At 28.5% G+C, this 22510-nt stretch overlaps 2 protein-coding genes across 4 annotated transcripts; one reads left to right on the top strand and one right to left on the bottom strand.

The window, feature by feature from the left end:
- The first annotated feature begins 328 nt into the window (after positions 1-328).
- LOC112600072 (acetylcholine receptor subunit alpha-like 1) lies at positions 329-10616 on the top strand. 3 transcript variants are annotated; one of them, XM_025347222.1, is made up of 8 exons: positions 336-598; positions 3099-3304; positions 4782-4826; positions 4906-5015; positions 7088-7268; positions 7703-8163; positions 9207-9807; positions 10315-10616. In XM_025347222.1, exons 2-8 carry the CDS (start codon positions 3101-3103, stop codon positions 10498-10500), a joined length of 1788 nt encoding a protein of 595 aa, XP_025203007.1. In that variant the 5' UTR covers positions 336-598; positions 3099-3100; the 3' UTR covers positions 10501-10616. The 3 variants fall into 3 exon arrangements, with proteins under 3 accessions (XP_025203005.1, XP_025203007.1, XP_025203006.1); XM_025347220.1 differs by lacking the exon at positions 10315-10616 and having other exon boundaries at positions 329-598; positions 9207-10123; XM_025347221.1 differs by lacking the exons at positions 336-598; positions 10315-10616 and adding an exon at positions 1233-1508 and having other exon boundaries at positions 9207-10123.
- Positions 10617-11202: 586 nt separating this feature from the next.
- Positions 11203-20583, bottom strand: LOC112600073 (alpha-tocopherol transfer protein-like). The gene is made up of 7 exons (XM_025347223.1): positions 20455-20583; positions 15077-15254; positions 14842-15007; positions 13544-13796; positions 12837-12947; positions 12650-12752; positions 11203-11356 (listed from the first exon to the last, which is right to left on the bottom strand). The coding sequence occupies exons 2-7, from the start codon at positions 15231-15233 to the stop codon at positions 11214-11216; spliced, it is 933 nt and encodes a 310-aa protein (XP_025203008.1). The 5' UTR covers positions 15234-15254; positions 20455-20583; the 3' UTR covers positions 11203-11213.
- Between the last annotated feature and the right edge of the window lie 1927 nt (positions 20584-22510).

Below are 22510 nucleotides of genomic sequence, written 5' to 3' on the forward strand. Positions count from 1 at the left end.
AAAAAAAAAAAAAAAAAACACTCATTACTTTTTATTGTCAATTCTTCCCGTTTAGAACGTATCAGATTTCACGCGTATGTAATTATACTCACGTAATACATCTATAGTATCTATAATATTCGATGTACCTACGCGCTTTGCGCCCTCTTCGTTATCAACCGTTTAAAACGATCGGTGGTCATTAACGGCCAAAATCCCGGCACCAAAGGCGTTCGCGTTCACCGTTTTTATCGACTTACGCTGGTCCGCCCGCCGTCGACGTCGCGCGCGTCGGTCCTGTTCGTGGACGTTCGACCCGACCCGCACCCCTATCGCGCCGCCGCTGCCGCCGCTACTAGCACCAGATGAATCGCATACGAGCTCTAGCCGAGATCAGTGTTACACTCACGCCCCAAACACACACGCGAAAACAGCCAACTCGTGCCCAGACGCCCTGGGTACGGGACGAACACGAAAAATCGTAACATGATTCACGCGCCAACGTGCACGATTAATGTGCGGTCATCGTTTTCATAGGCGCTGTGATACCGCGTCCGGGAGGAGGACGACAAAGACGACGTCATCGCGGATTTCCGGTGTAATTGCCGTCTCAAAAAAAGTAAGAGCACTAAAACAACAAAAACATTCTAAAATTCTATCATTTACCGTCGAATATGTCGGTTTTTGAAAGTCCACGGAGATTCGATGTCACCGCCGGTTTTTTGCCAATGGGACCATTCATGCAAAACCAAAACCGAGCGCCGCGCGTGCAGCGCGAACGCTTAAGCCGTTGAAAACAAGGTCGATCGATATAATACACGTTCCACGTCTCGGTCTCTCTCCACCCTGCAATGGACCATTTGCCTCTTGACACACTACCGCTGCCACCACCGCCGCCACTACCACCACTGGCACTTCTACTACCCCTGCAACCCTTATAACCGATTACCCCGACCGCCACACCCGCGTTTCCTCAATACTTCTGTGACGAACGCTTTTGCGCCGCACAAAAGGATGAACGTATGCGCGCCGGTTATGATATGGAGTTGTTTTACTTTTTTTCTTTGCTCTTATGTTATTATGTTATGTACACAACCGTTGCACTTAGCACTCGCGAGGTTTCCATTCGAGCACCATGCCATCGCGATATATAATATAGGTAGTATAACATGATACGTAACGCACAGTCCTTAGAAACGGGGCTTCCCTTTGCATGCCATCGCGACGATGTTTTAGAGTTGGTATTAAAAATAGTATGAAAACCGCGGTGATCCAAGTGTATCGTATATTTTAATGTTATAACATTATCATCAATCTATTCATTCGTTAGAACATTATTGTAACGGCGCGCAAACACGTTTTGACGAGTGTCTGTGTTGGGTGCTATAGGTGCTTATTATAGTATAAGTAGCTACCTACGATCATGTCGACGGCGGTAATGATGCCATTGAACTTCAAGCACATCGTGTACAATCACTTATCGTCATTTTCGTCCGTGACCAAAACTCACTAACGTTTAATTTATCGTGGTACTTACATTATAATCGATGAAAAATATATTTATTTTTTATCGCTATTTAAGAGTTTTATACACGTTTATATTATTAGGCTATCAATTATTATTATAGAGTATTTAAGTAGTTGGTTATTTTTGATTTTTAATCACCACATTGATTGTTTAAACAAATAAACAATCAATTTTATTTTTCATTATAATTAATAAGTTTTTCGGTCAATTATTTGGTGGTTACTTTAGCAAATGTATGATTGAGTACTTAAATACAACTTTATTAACTCGTCTGTTCAAACGTTATTTTTTAATATTATTTAGATTTTCAATTTACATTAAAGTCAATTTTCATAATATTAAATTGATATGTTAAAATAATTAACAGTTTTTATAACACAAATTCAAAAAGAAGATTATTTACATAACTAACCAAACAAAAAAATAAATAAAAAACAATAAGATATTACAAGTATATTTTAAGTGAAAAAATTCAAAGTACCTGTATAAATTGTTTTGAACTTATTATTATTTCAACAAAAAATAATATACAATACATAGCTAGATCATATGATCCCTATGAATGAATGTCCCATAGATAAGCCTATCGTTTTATTAAAACACTAAATATTTATTGAGATTTTAATAAGTTAAATTTAGTTTTTAATACTGTTGTTAATAAGTGTTTATTTTTTAAATTAAATTTAACTAATTAATAATTATTTATTAACTCACATATAGCCTTAGATGTTTGTAAAATAAAACAAACAAAACGTACTTTAACATGTATTTAAAATATATTTATACATATATATATATTATAGTGAACCTGTTATAGTACTACATAGTCATTTAGAGTTCTCAACTTTATTCTATTGTATCTAGTATACCATGGTTACATGGTGGCTTATGCAAATCCTTGGTGGTTTGATCACATATTTTTTTTTATTTTTTTTTTTTATTTGTTAAGCATAATAATAATTATATCAATAATTCCCTAAATTTATTTACACATAATAACATTACACTTTCTATATTATGTCGTCATGTATACGTGGATTATTTCAACATATGCAGTACACCCACGCTCACCGCTAAAAAATAAATATGATCACATCAAATATAATATTATGATGCGTGTTTTGGTCATTTATTATATTTTGATTGATCCCACCTGCATGCTATTAGACTCAACGTTGTTATTGCTTATTATTTTTTTTTTTTTTTTTACTCACACATATACAATAAGTATTATAAGTTTAAGATTCCTACTTGTACCTTGTATTTTCTGTATTTATATTATGCAACAAAATGAATGACCTTTGCATACTATTATTCTATAATCAAATAAATCAATATCATGTCATCAAAATACATTTTCACGTTACTTAAAATATAAATATAGTATTATTATACAGCGTATTACTATGTATAGTCACTCATTTAATACATTATTGAATTTGAAAAAATTATTGTGCTAAAAGCAATTTTACCATTTCAATAGGAACATTTAAAATCCTGTTTTGAAACCAAACCGATATTGATAATAGGCACCTCTTAATCATAGTTATAACCATAAAAACACAATTTTAATGAAAATTTTATAATTTAGTAATGAAGATTATTTGTGCGATATTCGCTGCGGTCATTGTTGGGCAATTGGCTATGCCGTATGCATCCGTGTACGGTAGCATCGACGCTAAACGACTGTATGACGATCTGCTCAGTAACTACAACAGGCTCATCAGACCCGTCGGCAACAACTCTGACCGGTTGACGGTAAAAATGGGTCTAAAATTGTCACAAATCATCGAAGTAGTAAGTGTCACTCTTATAATGAATAATCGTGGTAGCAAGTTCTATTTAGTATTGTATACCTACTGTCACAAAAAAGTAGAAGTGCCGTACATTAATTATTTACACATTTTTAATATAGGTAATTACTTAATTTCTATTATTTCGTGATTTCTAAATTGTCTAATCCCAAAGAACCGAATGAAAATAAATTGGTTTAGAATTCAACCATTTGCTTCGATATAATTAATTCATTTTTGATTTGCACGTTTACAAAACTGTAATAATTAGTAGCACGGTGAGCAAGTAATGGGGAATAAGTGAATTTGAAAATTGTTCAAATATTCCACTGCCGTATAAATCAATGTTCTACGTTTTTTCGCGCAGTTCATGATAATGTTTACATTGGTTTGATAAACGAATACATCACATTTTAATTTAGACTTTTTTCACTTTTACTTAGTTCATCATCAATTTCAATAATTGACAAATTTAAAACAAAAATGTCTATATATATATATAGATAATATATTAATATTTTAAATAATATAATCCAACTTGTACCTACTGTATAAAGTAATATTTCTCTGATAAATCGCCTCAATCACAATTCACAGCATGGTTTTGCTAACGTTCATAGAATGTTGGAAATTAAAGAAGTGGTGGTGAGATAGGAGGAAAGAAGGATTTTTAAAATAATAACATTAGCACAGTTTAACTTGTGAACGACTATACGCAGACTGGACCTGTATACTGGACAAACGATAAAATAACGTCAATTCATGAAATAATACAATGTATTGTTACAATAATATTTCTAAATATACACATTTTATAGTACAATGTTATTATATTTTTTGATTAATGCTATACCGTATATTATTTTGTTATTTCATTATTGTAAATTATTAAATATGCGTATAAAAATGTGTATAAGTAATTCGACTAATACAAAAATAGCATTATAATAATTATTGTTATAGTACCTATGTTATTTTATTTTAAGATTGCGTAAACCCATTATTAACGTTTAAAAAAAAAATGTTATTATAACGTTGTTATTTGAGCGTTTTTCATACATTTGGCCAGTTCTTACTACTAATGTTTAAAAAATAATTTGAAGTATATAATATTTTCATGTCAATATTTCTCAACGTCAACGTTTAATCATTTCAGGAAAGTTGTTTGACGTTTGTGACTCGTACTGATATGAATTTCAGTAGACAGCAGGAATTAATAACTCTGTCTGTTTTCCAAAGAACTAATAATTAATCATTTCAAACTTTAAATTAATCTATTCTACAAAATAATAATACAACATGTGACAATAACATTAAATAAATTACTATTAAAAAAAAAAAAAAATAAAAAATAAAATAAAATATAGACAATAGGTATTTTTTAGATTTAAATCATGCTTACGCACGAATACACTTAAATAAAATTAAAAATATGCAGTTATTATCGCGAATTAAACTAATATAAATTTTATTTTTCCTAGAATTTAAGAAACCAAATTATGACAACAAACGTATGGGTTGAGCAAGTAAGAAATAAAAAATATCTACAAGAATTGTATAACATATTTTATGTTTAAATTGTATTGTATATTTATTTTTTTTTAGGAATGGAATGACTATAAACTTAAATGGAACCCCGAAGATTACGGAGGAGTAGATACTCTACACGTACCATCTGAGCATATTTGGTTGCCAGACATAGTATTGTACAACAAGTAGGTTTGATATGCAACTTTAAAATTATAAAAATTTAAATATTATCTACACCAATTTAATTTTGACTTAACTATTCTTAAGAGTAGTACGTGACTAATAATATGTGATAGACTTATGATAAAAAATGTAAAATGATAATAATTGTCTTCTTGATTTTGTAAATAATGACATAATGGTTAAATTATTTATAAATAATTAAGTTAGGTTAGGCACATTACAATGCAACAGCAAATATTTAAATTATTCATTAAATTCATATAAATCTCTGAAATTAATGTATTACCTATTTAATGAATTATGTGTAATTTTTAATAACAGTAAAACATATACAACTGAATTTTTAAATATAACTGTCATTTCTATACAATAATACATAATTTATACTTTAGGACAATTTTGAGAAGCGAGAACTATAGATGTTTGTACTCTAATAATTTAATAAAATGTCAAATAAATCAAGAAATGTACAATAATTAAGATATATATACCTTATATGTACTATAAAACTAATATTATGTTATACTAATTATTACCAAGACACTACAAGGACCAGAACTGATTCAACTGAACTCAAGAGGTGATAATCATGGAGTAAATTCGTACTTTTCAAACTCTGATAATTTGCATGTATAGTTTTGTACACTTAGCTGATGTCACACATTTCTATCAAATAATTTTGAATATGTATACTAGGAATATAATTAAATTCGAAAGCATCATTGATGAAAAAAAATATTCATTTTACTTATCGTATAAAGGAAATTATAACATTTTTCATACCACAGTCTAAGAGTAGCATTCGAAGCAAATGTAATATAAACGAATTTAAGCGAGAGTAACTATTTTTTTTTCTGTGTTTGAACGGATATTTGAATATTATATTTAAATTTACTTAAACGAATGGAAATAAATTGTACGATTTACTATGTAGATTATGATTTCCGTTATCATAATTTTATTATTTTGATACCAAATAAGAAATTTTGATACACGCACAGCTAGTAAAACGCACTAATTATAATGCAATTCTTTGTATAAAACGACTCTTAGCCTTATGTCTTTGGATACACATTGTATTTAATACAACAGTCTATTTCTTGTAAACGGTGTGGGTCAAGACTACGCTAATAGAACTAAAACTAAATATAATATAGTATAGGTCACCGATTTATTGATACTTATAACCACGCAGAATATTTCTCTACTATACCGTGTACCGCGGTTTCTGTGTTTATGATTTTTTTCTCGTTAATCATCATGTTTACAAAATTAATATCAACACTTACAAATTACAATATGAAAACAAACACTATACATTTATTCAATGTTTATATCGTATCTAATCAAGTAATCAGTAAAATTAGAATATTAAATCAAACACGGTCAGTGCGGGATATTATGGTACACAGAAATATTACCCTTATATTTTTAATTAAAGAGGGTGAGGTATCCGTTAAGTAATTAATTTATATAGCTCATATATTATATTTTAATGATTTTAATGTTTCTAAAATCTCTTCATCTTCAACCCGTTGCTGTAGATTTTTTGTCACTTAACACATAAGATTGGAGTATCTACACACCGACGATATATTCGTAATTCGTGATACGTCATTATAAATGTACAAAATATATTAACATAATATTTTTATCACTAATTATTATAATATTTAGAGTAACATAAAGCACTTTTCAAATTAGAGTATAGGGCAAGCGTTATATGTGTATTATAAAATTATCGTCACAATATTCGTCTTACTGTACTGTTTTTAAAATACGTAGATTAATATTTCTATAAAATTTCAAATATTTATTAGAATTATGAAATATTTATTATTATTTTGAACATAATAACGAACATATGTTTCTTGTTTTCAAAACATTATATAATAAACTTCTGAAATCTATTTAATTATTTAATATAGAAATATTTAACCTCCTAAAATCATTTTAGTTTGATGTCCGACATTTGGATTTAAACGAATATTTTCGGTCAATTATTTCTCTATCAGAAACCTTAACCATTCTGTGAAACACTAACAAAAACCTTATTTTATTAATGTAATTACAGCGCTGATGGCAATTACGAAGTGACAATAATGACGAAAGCAATACTACACTACACGGGAAAAGTCGTTTGGAAACCGCCAGCCATTTACAAATCATTCTGTGAAATAAACGTCGAGTACTTTCCGTTCGACGAGCAGACGTGTTCTATGAAGTTTGGATCATGGACGTACGACGGATACATGGTGAGAAACCGCGCTAGCGAAAGCGGCCGAGTGGTGCTCTCGGCGTGATGTACGTCCGAAAATATGTTTTCTTTGTCGGTTTGTGAAAAGGTAATTTTCTTGGGAGAGACAGTCACGGGAAAAGTAGTCATACTAAAGTACGAGTTTAATCTATTGAACCACAGTTGTATTGATTATTGGACGTGAATCGTCGTCGGCACCGCAGTTGATGATATTATTATTATTATTATTATTATGTAATATTATTGTTGATATTATATATTTCATGTAATTTTTTTTTTTTTTTTTTGATTCACTACAAACGTGTCACATTTAAGTAGAGCTCGTATGGCATAATAACGTACCTACGTAGTTTAATATTGACAATTTTTTTTATTTTATTATTATTTTTTTTTTTTTTAATTTTCTTTCTCGTATTTTTCACGCCCACGCAGATGGACTTACGGCACATTTCACAGGCGCCCGACTCGGACGTAATCGAAGTGGGCATCGACCTGCAGGACTATTACCTATCGGTTGAGTGGGACATCATGGGCGTACCGGCTGTGAGACACGAAAAGTTTTACGTCTGTTGCGAGGAACCGTACCTGGACATATTCTTCAACATCACGCTTCGGAGGAAGACGCTGTTCTACACGGTCAATTTGATCATACCGTGCGTGGGCATATCGTTCTTGTCCGTGTTAGTGTTCTACCTGCCGTCTGAGTCCGGCGAAAAGGTGTCGCTGTGCATATCGATATTACTTTCGCTCACTGTGTTCTTCCTGCTACTGGTCGAGATCATACCGCCCACGTCGCTCACCGTGCCCTTGTTGGGCAAATACTTACTCTTCACCATGGTCCTAGTCACGTTGTCCGTGTTTGTCACCGTAGCCGTTCTGAACGTTAACTTCAGGTAAACGCGCACGTAATTTACGTATTTATCTTTTATGGTGCTCTGTAGTACGACGATCACGGTATTTAATAAAATATACATTGCATACGCACGTCGTTTTCGTGATGCTGGCAATTGTATTGGTATTTCCTGTAACGTTACGCTGTGCAATTTTCTCTATTACATCCATTCAGCCGTGGGATGGCGACGAGAGCTAGTTTGACTCTGCTACTACCCTAGACGCAGAACATTAGTACATCATTATTTCTAATAACATCATATAATACTCAACAATAAATCATCTAGTTGATAGATAGTTTTTAATTCTTACATCAGTAATGAATGGTGTTAAATAGATTATAAAACGATACTTATAAGTAATTTAAAAACTAAAATATAAAATAGCAACAGTAAAAATTAAAAATAAAAAACTATGAATATTTTAAAAACATTAAATAAAAATAAGACGACTTTTATTATTTAATTGTATAATATTAACACAGAATTATGTTTTAAAATCAATGATAAACTCAAATCGTTAATATATTCGCCTACTGTGTACAAAATCATAATTACTATAATATCAATAAATAGTAAAAAGTAAAAACAATAGCACATGTCGTCGCACCGTCGCGGAGCTATTGAACCAATTTCGCCAGCTGGCCACGCGGTACTTACGATATGCAGGAAAACTTAATAATTATGATAGGAGTATAGGGTGTGTTAAATAACTCTAATAAATTAATAACACGATGGTTATAACAAGGGACTTCTATTGTCGTTTCAACAACGTGTTTGTATATACAAGGTGTGGTTAGTACGATCATACCTAACAAAATAATAACAAATATAATACAATATGTAACACGAGGTACTGGCCATAGACAAAGTCACAACAACAATATTATCTGGTGGAAGGTAACAGTTGATAACAGTTGACAGCTGTCATCTGTCCTAAACTACTCTGTCTACATGTACATAGTCAAGTCAATAGCACGACTGTAATGATATTATACCTATCATAAAATTCATAATACAATAGACGGATTATTTCAATTTCACAGGTCACCGGTAACACACAAGATGAGACCATGGGTGGTGAAGCTATTCATTCAGATCCTACCCAAGGTGTTGTTCATTGAGCGGCCCAAGAAGGGAGACTCGATCGACGAGGATGACGACGACGATGACGAAAAGCACGGCGAAATCCTGTCGGGCGTGTTCGACGTGCCGTCTGAAATCGATAAATACTTGGGCTACAACCGCGGTTACAGTTTCGATTATGATGTACCGCCGCCGCTACCATCCTCCAGGTTCATCGATGCCAGGGCCGTGTGCGTCGGTGGTGTGAGCGGAGGCGCAGGCGTGAGCGCCGGTGCGGGCACCGTGACCGGGTCCAACGACACGGTAGTGAACATGGCGTCGGACGAGGACGAGGACGCGATCGAGCTCGACGCTGAAGACGAGTACGACGACATGTTCAGCCCGACGACCACGACGGACGACGGTCTGGCCAGCCCGACGTTCGAGAGCCATCACCACCATCACCAGCACCAACACGGGTGTCCGGTGGACCAGCAGCCCAGGCACGACCCGGCCATGCAGACCATCCAGGATGCAAAGTTCATTGCTCAACACGTCAAGAACCAAGATAAGTTCGACGAGGTGAGTGACTTGTGCGACGGCATGCGAAATATGTCGGTCGTGACTTTTACATTTGAAACCTGCAACGTAGAAACTCCGATGATCCTGAGCAGAGAACTGTATGATCTTGAATTTAGGTGGTTAAGTGACGGAAAAGAGTATGAGAGAGTCGTTTTGCAAGCAGACAGTGTGATTTTTGAGAACGTCCCCCCACTGTACAGTTAGCTACATGACAATATTATATTATCGATATTTGTATACCTTATCATCGTTACTTACTCAACTTAACAGATGATTTTTTGTTCGAATGGTTTTCTTAATTTTAATCCTAGTACTCATCGTTAAAATTCCAATTCGGCCGTGCGGCTAGAAAAATTATTTCATTGGGTATTCAAATTTTATAAAACCATCCATTCATATAATGATATTATAATAATATGTTAGTGGTATAAAATAATTATTTTGCATTCGATAATAATGCGTCCTGCAATAGTACTGTACCAATGTTAACGTTTACTTCTTTTGCAGATCATTGAAGACTGGCAATACGTAGCTATGGTCTTGGACAGGTTGTTCCTCTGGATATTCACATGTGCTTGTCTCATTGGCACAGCCTTGATCATTTTCCAAGCACCAGCCCTGTATGACAAGACAAAGCCCATCGACGTTGTTTACTCTAAAATCGCGAAAAAGAAATTGCAAGCCATTTTATGAGACACCACAACAATACAAAGCTCAATGACGTTTTTTAGTAAACAACTTAGTGAATACAAACAGTTAATCGATAACAATCCTATAATTATGTATAAAATATACTTCGTTTTACTAATCATCAAGTTTTTATTATATATTATGTTATCGTTTTTGGTTTTTTTTACTATTGATTTTTCATGTATGGCGTGAAACGTTGTTGCCGATAAAATAAAATATTACCAATTATCGTTTTACAGTTCATATTTTATTTGTTATAAATTATTTATTATCGTTAGATTTATTATTCAATATTGCCATTGAACATGGTGCCATCAGTTATTAAAATAATATTGTACAACTTATTGTTATTATTTTATATTCCATTTAATACCGAGACTAAGAATATGACCCGCATTTGTTTAAATATTCAACTCCCAAGTTGAATTTCACTAAATTATTCAGGTAAATGCTTTGTCATTGCAAATAATGTCATTTGGTTTCTTAAAAATATACGAATGAATGTAATCAATCCTTTTTTTTTGTTTTGTTTATTTTTTAATACATAATACTCAATAATATTAATAATGCTATTACTATACTTAACACTAAGTATAATTAAATCTAAAATTATGTATTAACGCATATTTTAAGTACAAAAAGTTTAAAAATAATTAATATAATTAAAAAAAAATGTCTAATAATGATATTTTAATATCATTTACTCTTACAATTTTTTAGTCCAAAATCAAAGTTTTAAATGAGAATTTTTCGCTATAAAATGATTTTTTATTTTTTAGTCTTTTAGACTCATCTGATTTATAACTTACGTTGGACAAAAACCAATCGTTGTTCTTCAATATCAATGTTTTCCATTCCTCTGAAACATAATACACTATATTCATATTTTTAAACTTTGATGTGTTACACTAGGTATTCAAAATTAAATAATGTCAGCCATCCAAAATCCTAGACAGTAAAATTATTTTATCTTTTAAACATACATAACTAATATGTTTATACATATATGTAGCCCATAACCTCCCCTAACGGACACCTCCCAATAGCAGACGATTTATTGGGAACGGGGACATTTTCATTACTTTTAAATAGAGAAACCCCTGAATAGTGAACATTTATTTAAATCTTAATTTAAGCACAATGACAAAACGACGACAGAAAACCACTAAAGCGTTTTATTGGGATTTCTTAACATTGTTATAGGACAATAAGATAAGATTACAACGAATATAATTCAAAAATTTAAGAAGCTTTATTGTAAGCAACTGTTAGAAAAAGAGCTCATGTAAAGCCTAAAACTAAAAAAAAAATACTTCTTTCAATGCAGTGTTAATCAATATGACGAACAAACAGTTGATACCGAATCAAAAATAGATAAAAAAAAAAAAAAAAACTTTTACCAATCTTACCAATCATTTCATTGATTGACGGCAGTGTTGAAATAAACTCCTATGTTATTTTGGATAAAACTGTTTTCACTCACGAAGACTATCTAATGACGACAATGACGACTATTGATCCCAATGAGCTTGGTGAGATCGATAAAGAAGATAAAATATCAAAATTTCACATTATGAGTTTACAGAACGTAGGTTCATTTCATATCGTCGATAGAGGTAAAAAAGAGCAATATTTTCTCTTCTACTGTAAGTTTGTCAAATTAATTTACTAACGAAATTGTACAGAAACGACATAGTTATGAACTAATCAAGCAGAACGATTTTTTCCCATCAAACTATCTATGCTTTTTTTATAATATTATTACTATTTACATTATTACATATATTATTAAAAAATTAAAATATAATAAGAATTTAATTAAATTTAATATAATGCATATTTTTTCCATTTAAACTTTTACCTTTTATGAATTTCAAAATTATACACTCTCTGAATTTGTTTCTGATATTCAGAGGTTTCACTGTATATATTATATATTATATAATATATATAGATTTTATAATATTAGAAGCCAATTTAACACATTATTTACTTACTTTCGTCTTTTTTTTTCACTATATTTTTAAATACTCGTATTATACAAATAACAGTTTTACTATTACAAAATAATGTCAATAAATTATAATTAAATTCAATTATGAACACAAATGTTATTAAATAATTAGTGAATCCAATAACCAGTTATTTTTACCTCTAACCACATCCAAATTTCCACTATATCCTCCATATTCATTTGGAAGTACATCTCTTGGTATGTGTTCCCAAAGAGTTTCAAGGTTCTTATGGAAAGATAACTAAACAATTATAGTACAAAAAATATTATTACACAATGTTTACATAAGTTACACACATAAGTGCAAAATTTGTATAACACTCACTCTGGCAAACATTTTTTTCGACACAAATGGCTTCAAGATATTTTTAGCCACATCAATAAAACTTGGTGGGAACAAAATATGAGTATGTTTCAAACGCAATGGATATGCTTTCTGAAAATATACAATAAACGATAATTAAAAATAGTTTTAAGTCATCAAATGTTATACCAACCTAAAAAGTGACAATTTTATTTTATTTATTTAATAATTGAATATATATTTTAATCTTAATTTATAAAAACTTGATTAATTTATTATAGGCTAAGCTATAATATATACTTTCATAACCATATCATCAAATTGTCTAATACATTTTTACTAGTTATATTTTACTCATTGTTGTATAATACTTAATGCTAATATATATATATCCTCATCTTAGTTTTATGCAAGTGTAATGTTATTATGGTGTTATATTATGTATTTGAATTATTATTCACTTAGGAAACAATAAATATATAATATTATACAATAACCAATACACTACTTAATCACAATATAATAATTTGTACTTAAAAAATTATGTTTAATTAACTTTCATTTAATAATAAATAAAATATACTTATTATTATTAGGATAATTATTGTGATTAATTTGCTTATTTTTTCTTTAAGAAAAAAAAAATACAAAAATTCTAAACCATTTGTGTTATAGCATTTTAATAATCGAAACATTACGAACGGCATATTTTAGCAGAGTTCACTGACCTGAGCGAGTTTAATGAGATTCTTGAGTTGGAACAAGTCAAATTGACTTATGTGTGACAACGTTAAATGCCTCGTGTCAATCAAAACGTGAATACCGGTAAAATCGATGCCTTTCCTCTGATAAATATCCAACATCAAACGCATTCTCTTGTATATCTCAATTGCCCGAAAAAAACGAGTATTGCTATCTTTGAAACTAAAATACATTATTTTAAGACCATCAGGCGTGTGTTTGGGTAACATAACCATGGTCCTGTGGAAATTAAATTTGAATATTACTTAATCATAGGTTACACCGAAAAATATGAGATTAAATTTTATAACAATGAGTTTCAAAGTAATAATTTTGTCCTAATTTAAAAAAAAAAAAACATATTTCTGAAAATAGTCTTCATTAACTGAAATACCACATTATTAGTTTTTCCCTTAATTTGAGTATGTACCTACATTAATATGCTTGGTAAGTGGTGACAAAATAAAATTAATTTATGTGAGCCTTCTTAATATTTTAAATTTCTATTAAGGATATTTTATGTGTCATACGTAATTCGCATACATTTTTTTGTGAAACTCGTGATACGTATCAAAACGGTAAATAAAATAACCGGTGCATCCGAGTTGCATTCCAAAAAAATAAACATAAATTGGAATGTCCAAATTAGAGGAATTTGTTTGAATTGCATGACACCTCTTAGAGAGGTCTGTCCGAATTACATGTTGTGTACCCACAAGTTTATCTTTATTTATCATGCACTTATGTGCACAACTTCAACTTTATTTTTGATATTTCTAATTTTTTTTAAACAACGTATGATTAGAAACTATTAGTTTCAAGATTGAAGTATTTTTATATTTGAGTAAACATACCGAATTATAGAAGATGATACTGTGAATATTAAATAAAACAATTGTAATTAAGGTAATCAACTAAATGTATTTTACATTTTTACATGAAATTTCAAATAAATAATAATAATATAAAATTTGGTGGAGTTTTTGACAATGTATACAATATAATTCAATATTTTTTTTTTTTTAATAAGAAAAGTCAAAGATAAAGTTGTGCACGTAAGTGCATGATAAATAAAGATCAACTTGTGGGAACACAGCATGCAATTTAGTTTTTATTTTTGGTATGTAATTCGGATGCAGCCAAAATAACAACTTACTTAAAAACATTATAATACTCAAAATGATTTTAAAATTAAAATGTTTTTAAACTCATTTTAACCGATTCTAAAACTAATATTGTACTTATGTACAATCTTATATTACTGAACAAAATAATATATACTTACAAATATTCATACAAATCACTTTCTACATAGTTTAGTAGATCATTCACATCATAGACCTGAGGAAACAATGTTTTTAAGCGAAAATAGCTTTCAACTCCTGATTTTGTTTTTTCCAAATTGTTTTTGGTCAATCGCAGATACCCTTCAATCCAAAAACTTAATTCATCTGAATCGTCAAATAAATATTTTTGAGATTAAATATGTTTTATTTGCTATAAAGCATGTAGATAGTTACCATTTTTAGATTCTGGAAATTTGGGTAAATGTGGTTGTACTAGCATCCAATTCTTGACAGTGACTACATCTTTATTAATTTCTTCTTTTTTCATACCATACTCTTTTATTAATCTCTTCACTTCGTCTTGATTAGGTATAACATAGTATTCCGGCATTTTTATTCAGCGTATTTATGACTGAAGAATGGAAATTGGATTTAATAAGCAAGTATATAAAAATGTTTAAATTTTATAACCAAGCCCTGATTAAGGGGGGCAGGAGGGGCCAAGTCCCCGAGGCCCACGTGTGTTAAGGGCCCATAGTTTTCTCGGTTTAAAATTACATTAAGTGATAATTTGTACTTTTTATAATACCTACATTAGTACCTACAAAAATATTTTTATTTTTTTCTTGTTTGAGCTAACAGTTAATGAGGCCCGTCGACCGTGTTTACCACCAATAGTATAGTAAGTGGGGAAATATAGCGTCATAGCCATATTTGTGTTTGTTGGGAATAGGCATATATTTTGATATTACTGTATTTAAAAATAGAATTGGGAAAATTTGTTTATGGGACTGTCTCGGTCATGAATACTCATAATTCAGATACCTACCGACTAAACCTGTTTACATAAACAAAACTTAATTTTATGTGTAAATATATATTTTAATAAAAATATAATATTATTTTAATATTTTTATCCTCATCAATCGTTATCATACTTAAATAAATATGTTTAAATTTGTTTTATTATATAATTTTATAACTTTAAAGAATTGTTTTTATTGACGGGGGCTCACAACCATGTATTGGCCCCTGGGCCCCTGAAGCTCTTGATCCGAGCTTGGTTATAACGTATCAAATAAAGATGGTCATTAATCGTCATCGAACAGGTTAGGTTGTATAATATTATAAATAATATCTTATGAGCTATATCGTATAATGATTAATAACTAATAAGGAATGAACGGAACGATTTGCAATTACTGTCTTGTTCATAATGCAAATCAATAAATCGTCATATAAATCTCAGAATTGTTATTGATTTAAGTTTTTTTTTTATTTAAATATTTTATGGTTGTGAGTCATAACACTGCATTTTCATAATACATATAAATATAACGAACGAATCTGAATAAATAAACAAACCATTGTTAACTGAAATTGTTTATATTGACAAATATTTTTACTATACCAATAAGTGTTCTTAAGATAGATATTTAAATGGACTTGCGCTTCAATCAATAAAAAACTATTAGAAACTATAGTGAAAAACTATAAATGACTAGATACATATTATATACTACTCATCAATTTATTATATAATATTTTAACTACATGCAAAGACGACTGTACTGATGAAAATACAAACTCATGAAACTATACTGATGAGTTCAATTTTAACGTGTGTGTCTATTAATGTATGCTTATGTTGAACACTTGCTGTATGAGAGTCTTAAAACTAAAATTTGAGCAACACAAAGTACTAAACTGTTGTCTTTTATTGTATGATGTAGGAATATCGATGAAAAAAATATATGACAATAAGCTATATTACTAAAAATATTATATGCTTTTGTCAGATATCAAAATGTTTTCACATCATTCACTCGTAATCTAGCGTTTTTGTATCTACAACTGCATGAAACATGTGTGTATACAATTATATTATATACCTACGCACATTAATTATAACTATAACAAATGATTATGACGTAACTAAAGTCTAAGCAATAAAATCACTTTTTCAAAAATATTTGTAAATTTATTGAACGCAATAATATTTATTGCAAAATATGGTTTTGTAATTGAAAATTATTGTGTGTTTAAACACATGCGTACCGCAAGAATAATGAAAAAGTAAAGTATTTTAAATTACATATATTATTATATTATGTTGAAGACGTCTAATCATATAAAAACGAGATTCACATACAATTTTAAACTATATAAAATGACAAAACAACCGACAAACTATTTGGTATCGTTAGCAGGCAATATCGATAACCGCAAACTTAAAAACATACATTAATAAATATAAAAATGAAGCAAGGATAATATGAAGTTAAATCTAGTGTTAACAGAACGTTATCAAACTTATTTATGATTTGTAAAAGTAAAAATATTTTAAGTTATTAGTTTGTGTATGATTTTTTTTTTTTAAATATAATAGTCACAATAAACTTAAACAACGGGTATTATGTAAAAAAAAAATAATACGAATTTTATGTGTAATAAATTCATATGAATTACAATTAATGAGTACTGTAATTGTAGAATAAATACATATTTACGTTTGTTATATATTAAAATAATTTATATCATATATTAGGTGTATTAATGTAATTTAGCCAAGGACTCAAAAACCACTACTACTTAACGGTACCGTTATAACATTCAGTTAGGTAACTCCAATAATTTATAAACAGTTATAAAATATGAAGATTTAATAAAAATACAAATAATGTATAAGATCGTTTCGTATAACTTAAAACTGTTTAAACACTCATAAATTAAATTTAAAAATACATATACACATAAGAGTAAAATAAGTGTGGACAGAATGTAATATACAGACACCAGTTTAGTAATTTTTACATAAAAAAATAATATCATAGTATCACCATTAAAAGCATTTTCAATCAGCAAATTTGAAGTATCGAGTGTATTTTAGTGTATAGTATACACTATATATTATAATACATTATAAGTAACTTATTTAAAATTTTCGAACTATAGAATTTATAAGCTTTCGCTTTAAAAAATAAATTCCTAATTATTTATCTTTTCCTAAGATTTAAATCGGATATATGATATCAAAAATAAAAAAAAATTTCAAAATAACATAAAAACGTACACATTTTATTAAATATAATAGTGTCAAAATTAAATGATATCAGTAAAGAATCCAAATTTTTATCAATATAACATTTAGGTAGTATTTATTAATTATTTTAAAATATTTTAAAAACATATTATATCCGTAAATCTACTATTTATGTTAAGAAATATAGCGCAGTAGAATAACAAAACTTGAAAATTAAAACATTGATTTCTGAAGCCAAAACAATTAGTATCACTTCATTCTGAGATATCATATTAATTAAATATTATTGATTTGTACGACCTTATGACATTGAATTAACTTCCTTTTAAAAGTCACCCATAAATTTTGATCCAAGGCTATATTAACCAAACTACAGTTTAATAACCGGTTGGGTAACATAGCTAGACACTGAACAGTTCGTTTTGTTTCTTTACATACACACATATATATATATATATATATCGAACATTTTCATATATATATATATATATTTATATATATAAGCATGTGCAGAAAAATGGGTTTAAAATAAATAATATTTTGTTTTTATAATTAAAAGTAGACTTCCGCTATATAGTTTAAGAACTATAACATAAGACAATATTATCGTAAAAGAAGAATAATTTATCACTCTAAACAATTAATCAAATATGTGTTTTTAAAGGATGTAACATAATACACTATAACGATAATAATACAACATGATAATGTAGTACGTATTAATAAGCTACTTAGAATTTTAAGTTAAATTGAAAAAAACTATCAAATGCTATAAAAAATGTCCGTTTAAATGACTAGTAAGTTGTTTAAAGCCAATAGGGAAAAAAATGCCTGTTTAAAAACCGATAAAATGGTACAAAATTATTAACAATCGAGTTTATAAAATAATAAAAACTTTAACTATAAATTACTTTTAACAAAAAAATTTAACTTGTGATTTTTGTAACTTTTGAACTCAAAAGTGAGGAATAGGGGAACTTAAGTCTCAAAATCACTAAAAAAATATTTAAAAAATACCTTTTAGAGATAATCAGTGTGAAATTGATCATTATTATAATATAACATAGAAGTAGTGCCACAGGACTTTTTACTACCTGAGAAGACTAACAAAATTTAAAAAATAAAATCTTATTTCAAAACAATTATACAATCACCGATATACACACTGCTACTCACTTTAATTTTTAAATTTTATGTCTTATATTATTTGATTACATTACATAGCAACACGTCTTGCTAAAATCAGATATTATATAGTCTATAGATAATGATAATATGACGTGTATAAGAAATTATGCTTTAATAGTTCTTACATTATACAATTTATACAATCAAATTCATAATTTCTATATTACACTAAAAATAAAACATTTTATAATATCTAATTTTGTACTTGTAATTGATACTTGTAGGTGTTAATAATCAAGAATTATGTACGCCTGTCTAACTTAAATTTATCGAATTTTTTCGTCAATCTTCTACATAGGTAAGTTTGTGACAAATTATTTCTTTTTGAATTATCAACGCTTATGGTGTCTAATGGTGTCTATCAAAAATTATTGTTCAATCACTTAAATCTATTTCTTATATAATTTTATACATTCTGTTACCAATAAAGCCTAAACCTATCCTGCCTTATTATTTTTAGCGTGTTAATAACGTTTAAAAACATTTTAGGACATTGTTTGTTTTAAATATATAACTTTACACAACAATTTAAATATCATAAATACCAAGTAGATATTTACGACAGGTAAACAGGTATCATTTGTAACCAAAATATCAATTTAAACTTTAAACTAAACAGTTTTAATATCAATGAAATAAAGTAAACTATATATATTATTATTATTAATTATTTATTAATTTTGTACTGCTTATATTTCTACGATATTAATATAGACAAAGAAAATAAATTTGTGTATTTTCAGTCAATGAATTATCCAAATTACTATTATATAAAGGACTAATTTAAAATTTTAGAATCATTAGAATCATTTGAAATTAAAAGTAAGTATCTATCATTTAAATGCAGAAATTATTATTAAAAATTACAATCGTCAATAGGTATTGGGTACCGTAGTACATTTATTAACTTAACTAATTTAAATTATTTGATTGAAAATGTATCAAAAACCATTTGTTTTTTCCTGATGTATTCAAAATATGTCTATTTAGATATTATGTATAATGGCAATTATATTTAACTATCTATGGTGTCATTTATAGTTCATATTTTATACTATGTTAGCTAAATGTAATTATAGTAAATAATGATATGAATTTGGTTTAATATTATAATGATTTAATGTAAAATGTATGGATGCATTCGATGTATTCGAACAATATTATTATGGTAAAATACATTTATACATGCATATAATAAAAGACATTTATTTTGTTACTAGAAAAAATAATGCAAGTTAAATAATGAACTATTATTTAATTGGTTATTTGTCATTTTCTTTCCTTAAAAACTGTATTATTGAAAAAATAAAAAACTAAGGATATTATATTTGATTTTGAAATCAAATGTGTATGCACAATATTATACACTGTAAATACTAACCTTTTTAATAAATATGCTGAATAATTTTGAAGCTCAATGATTTTTCTGCCAGATAAAAATTGTCTCTGCGTACTACATACAAGCTGACGGAGTAAATGCTTACAGATTTAACGCAAATACAAAACAGATACCCAGGAACACAACAAATCGAATTCTACTCGTTTTCCTTGAATACGTATTACGGTAAGAATGTACGGTGATAATACAAAAACAAGTTCTTCATACGTGTTTCTTCAGCAAAGTGGCGAATAAAGTGCATGATGTGATGAAAACAAATATGAATATAGTGCTTATAACTTCTCTATAATTTCATTATTCTAAATAAATACAAAAGCTCGAAACGGTTTTTATTTTTCTATAAGAACATTCGAAACATTTTAGTTCAAACTCGTTGACACTCCTAGTAGACCTGCAGAAGTTCTCAAACGTATAATAATAATCACGCACTTTTAATTATTTATTTATTTATTTATTTTATTTAAAATAAAGGCTTCAATAGCTAGGTTATTAGCGAGCGGTTGTAATTACTTTTAATTATTGTTGACTAGAAATATAACTGTTCAATATGTCAATATGATGTCAAAATTAAAAAAATACATACTTTTTTTTTTAATTATTTATGTACGAAAGAGATGTGTGTCGATAGATAAATTGTATAAACATGTTTTATAAGATTCGAGATAATAATTAATATTGGAATAGAATAATAATAAATAACAACGTACTCAAACTATAAAACAATATTAGATCTACCCAAAAAGAAAATAAAGAAATTAATTTACCATAATATCGTGTGAACTTTGATGTACCACCATTTGGGAACCACTGTTCTAGACAATTAAAAACAAATATCGATAGAGTGTGTTATCTATATTGTTATAAGTAAATCTATTAAACAAAGAAATGTTTTTGGACAAAATAAAAAGTTCAGAGACTATTTTAGTATTTAGTATTGTGAAATTCAATAATTATTATTCAACTAAGGCGCAATCATTGCATGAATAATATCAATTAATTGTTATGTAACATTTTCCAGACTCGAGAAATATCGTAAAAATATTTTAACCTAAATATTTCCTAGTTAGTTAAGATACTCAGCTTCGGAAAAATAATATTTATGTTTCCAAACTTGTTCACCTCATGTAAATTAAAATCAATTGAATGATCGAATATCGTACTGACGTATATTATTATGTATTGTATGTGAACCAATATAATTTATCCAAAATTATTACGTAATCAATAAAATATGAAAATATTAATTAATTCTTCTCTAAAGCAAATCGCAAATGAATATTTTATATTAAATTGCATAGTGTAACTAACGTAAAAAGTGCTAACAGTTTTATTACACAGTCACCTTATGGTAAAACCAAGATAAAAATTATAATCATAATATTTATTATATTTTTTTGTTGATTTTTAACTGTGAAAAAATATAATTTTTAAATTATTAAAAATTAAAATGTAGACACAAAAACATTATTTTGAAAAACATAAAATAACATAGTTAAATTAAATTAATACTTTTTAAAATTTTTTTTTAATCATATATTTTACTTAAAAAAAAAAAAAAATAATAAAAAATATTAATTGTAGAAACGGAACTAATAATATAATACAAACATTTCAAAATACGTGTGATTGCCGATAAAACAACGCTTGTGCTCAACATGGAGCTATTATTATTGGGCTATTTTTAGAGTAATAAAATATTTATTTATAAATGAAAAAATAATAATTATAATAATAAACATTTAATAAGGAATAGGTTACGGCTGGTCATGCTGGTCGGTAAATATAATGCTATAATACGTAGGTACGGTTTACGTCGTCGACAACAATGTAATTCAGCAATATTTATGGTAAAAACAACAATCCAAAAATACTACTGAATTATGTGACTGTGTTAAAAAGTGGCTTAATGAATTAGAAGTAGATAGGAATAATTTTTCGAGAATTACTACTGATGGAGCTCTCGTGATGTTAGGTGCAAAAGCAGGTTTGGTTTCTCGATTCAAATCAAAATCTATGATTTAAGGCGTAGAATTGAAAA

This window comes from Melanaphis sacchari, unplaced genomic scaffold (assembly GCF_002803265.2).
Source record: "Melanaphis sacchari strain LSU unplaced genomic scaffold, SCAv2.0 Contig60_pilon_pilon, whole genome shotgun sequence".
In the NCBI taxonomy this organism is placed as follows: Eukaryota; Metazoa; Arthropoda; class Insecta; order Hemiptera; family Aphididae; genus Melanaphis; species Melanaphis sacchari.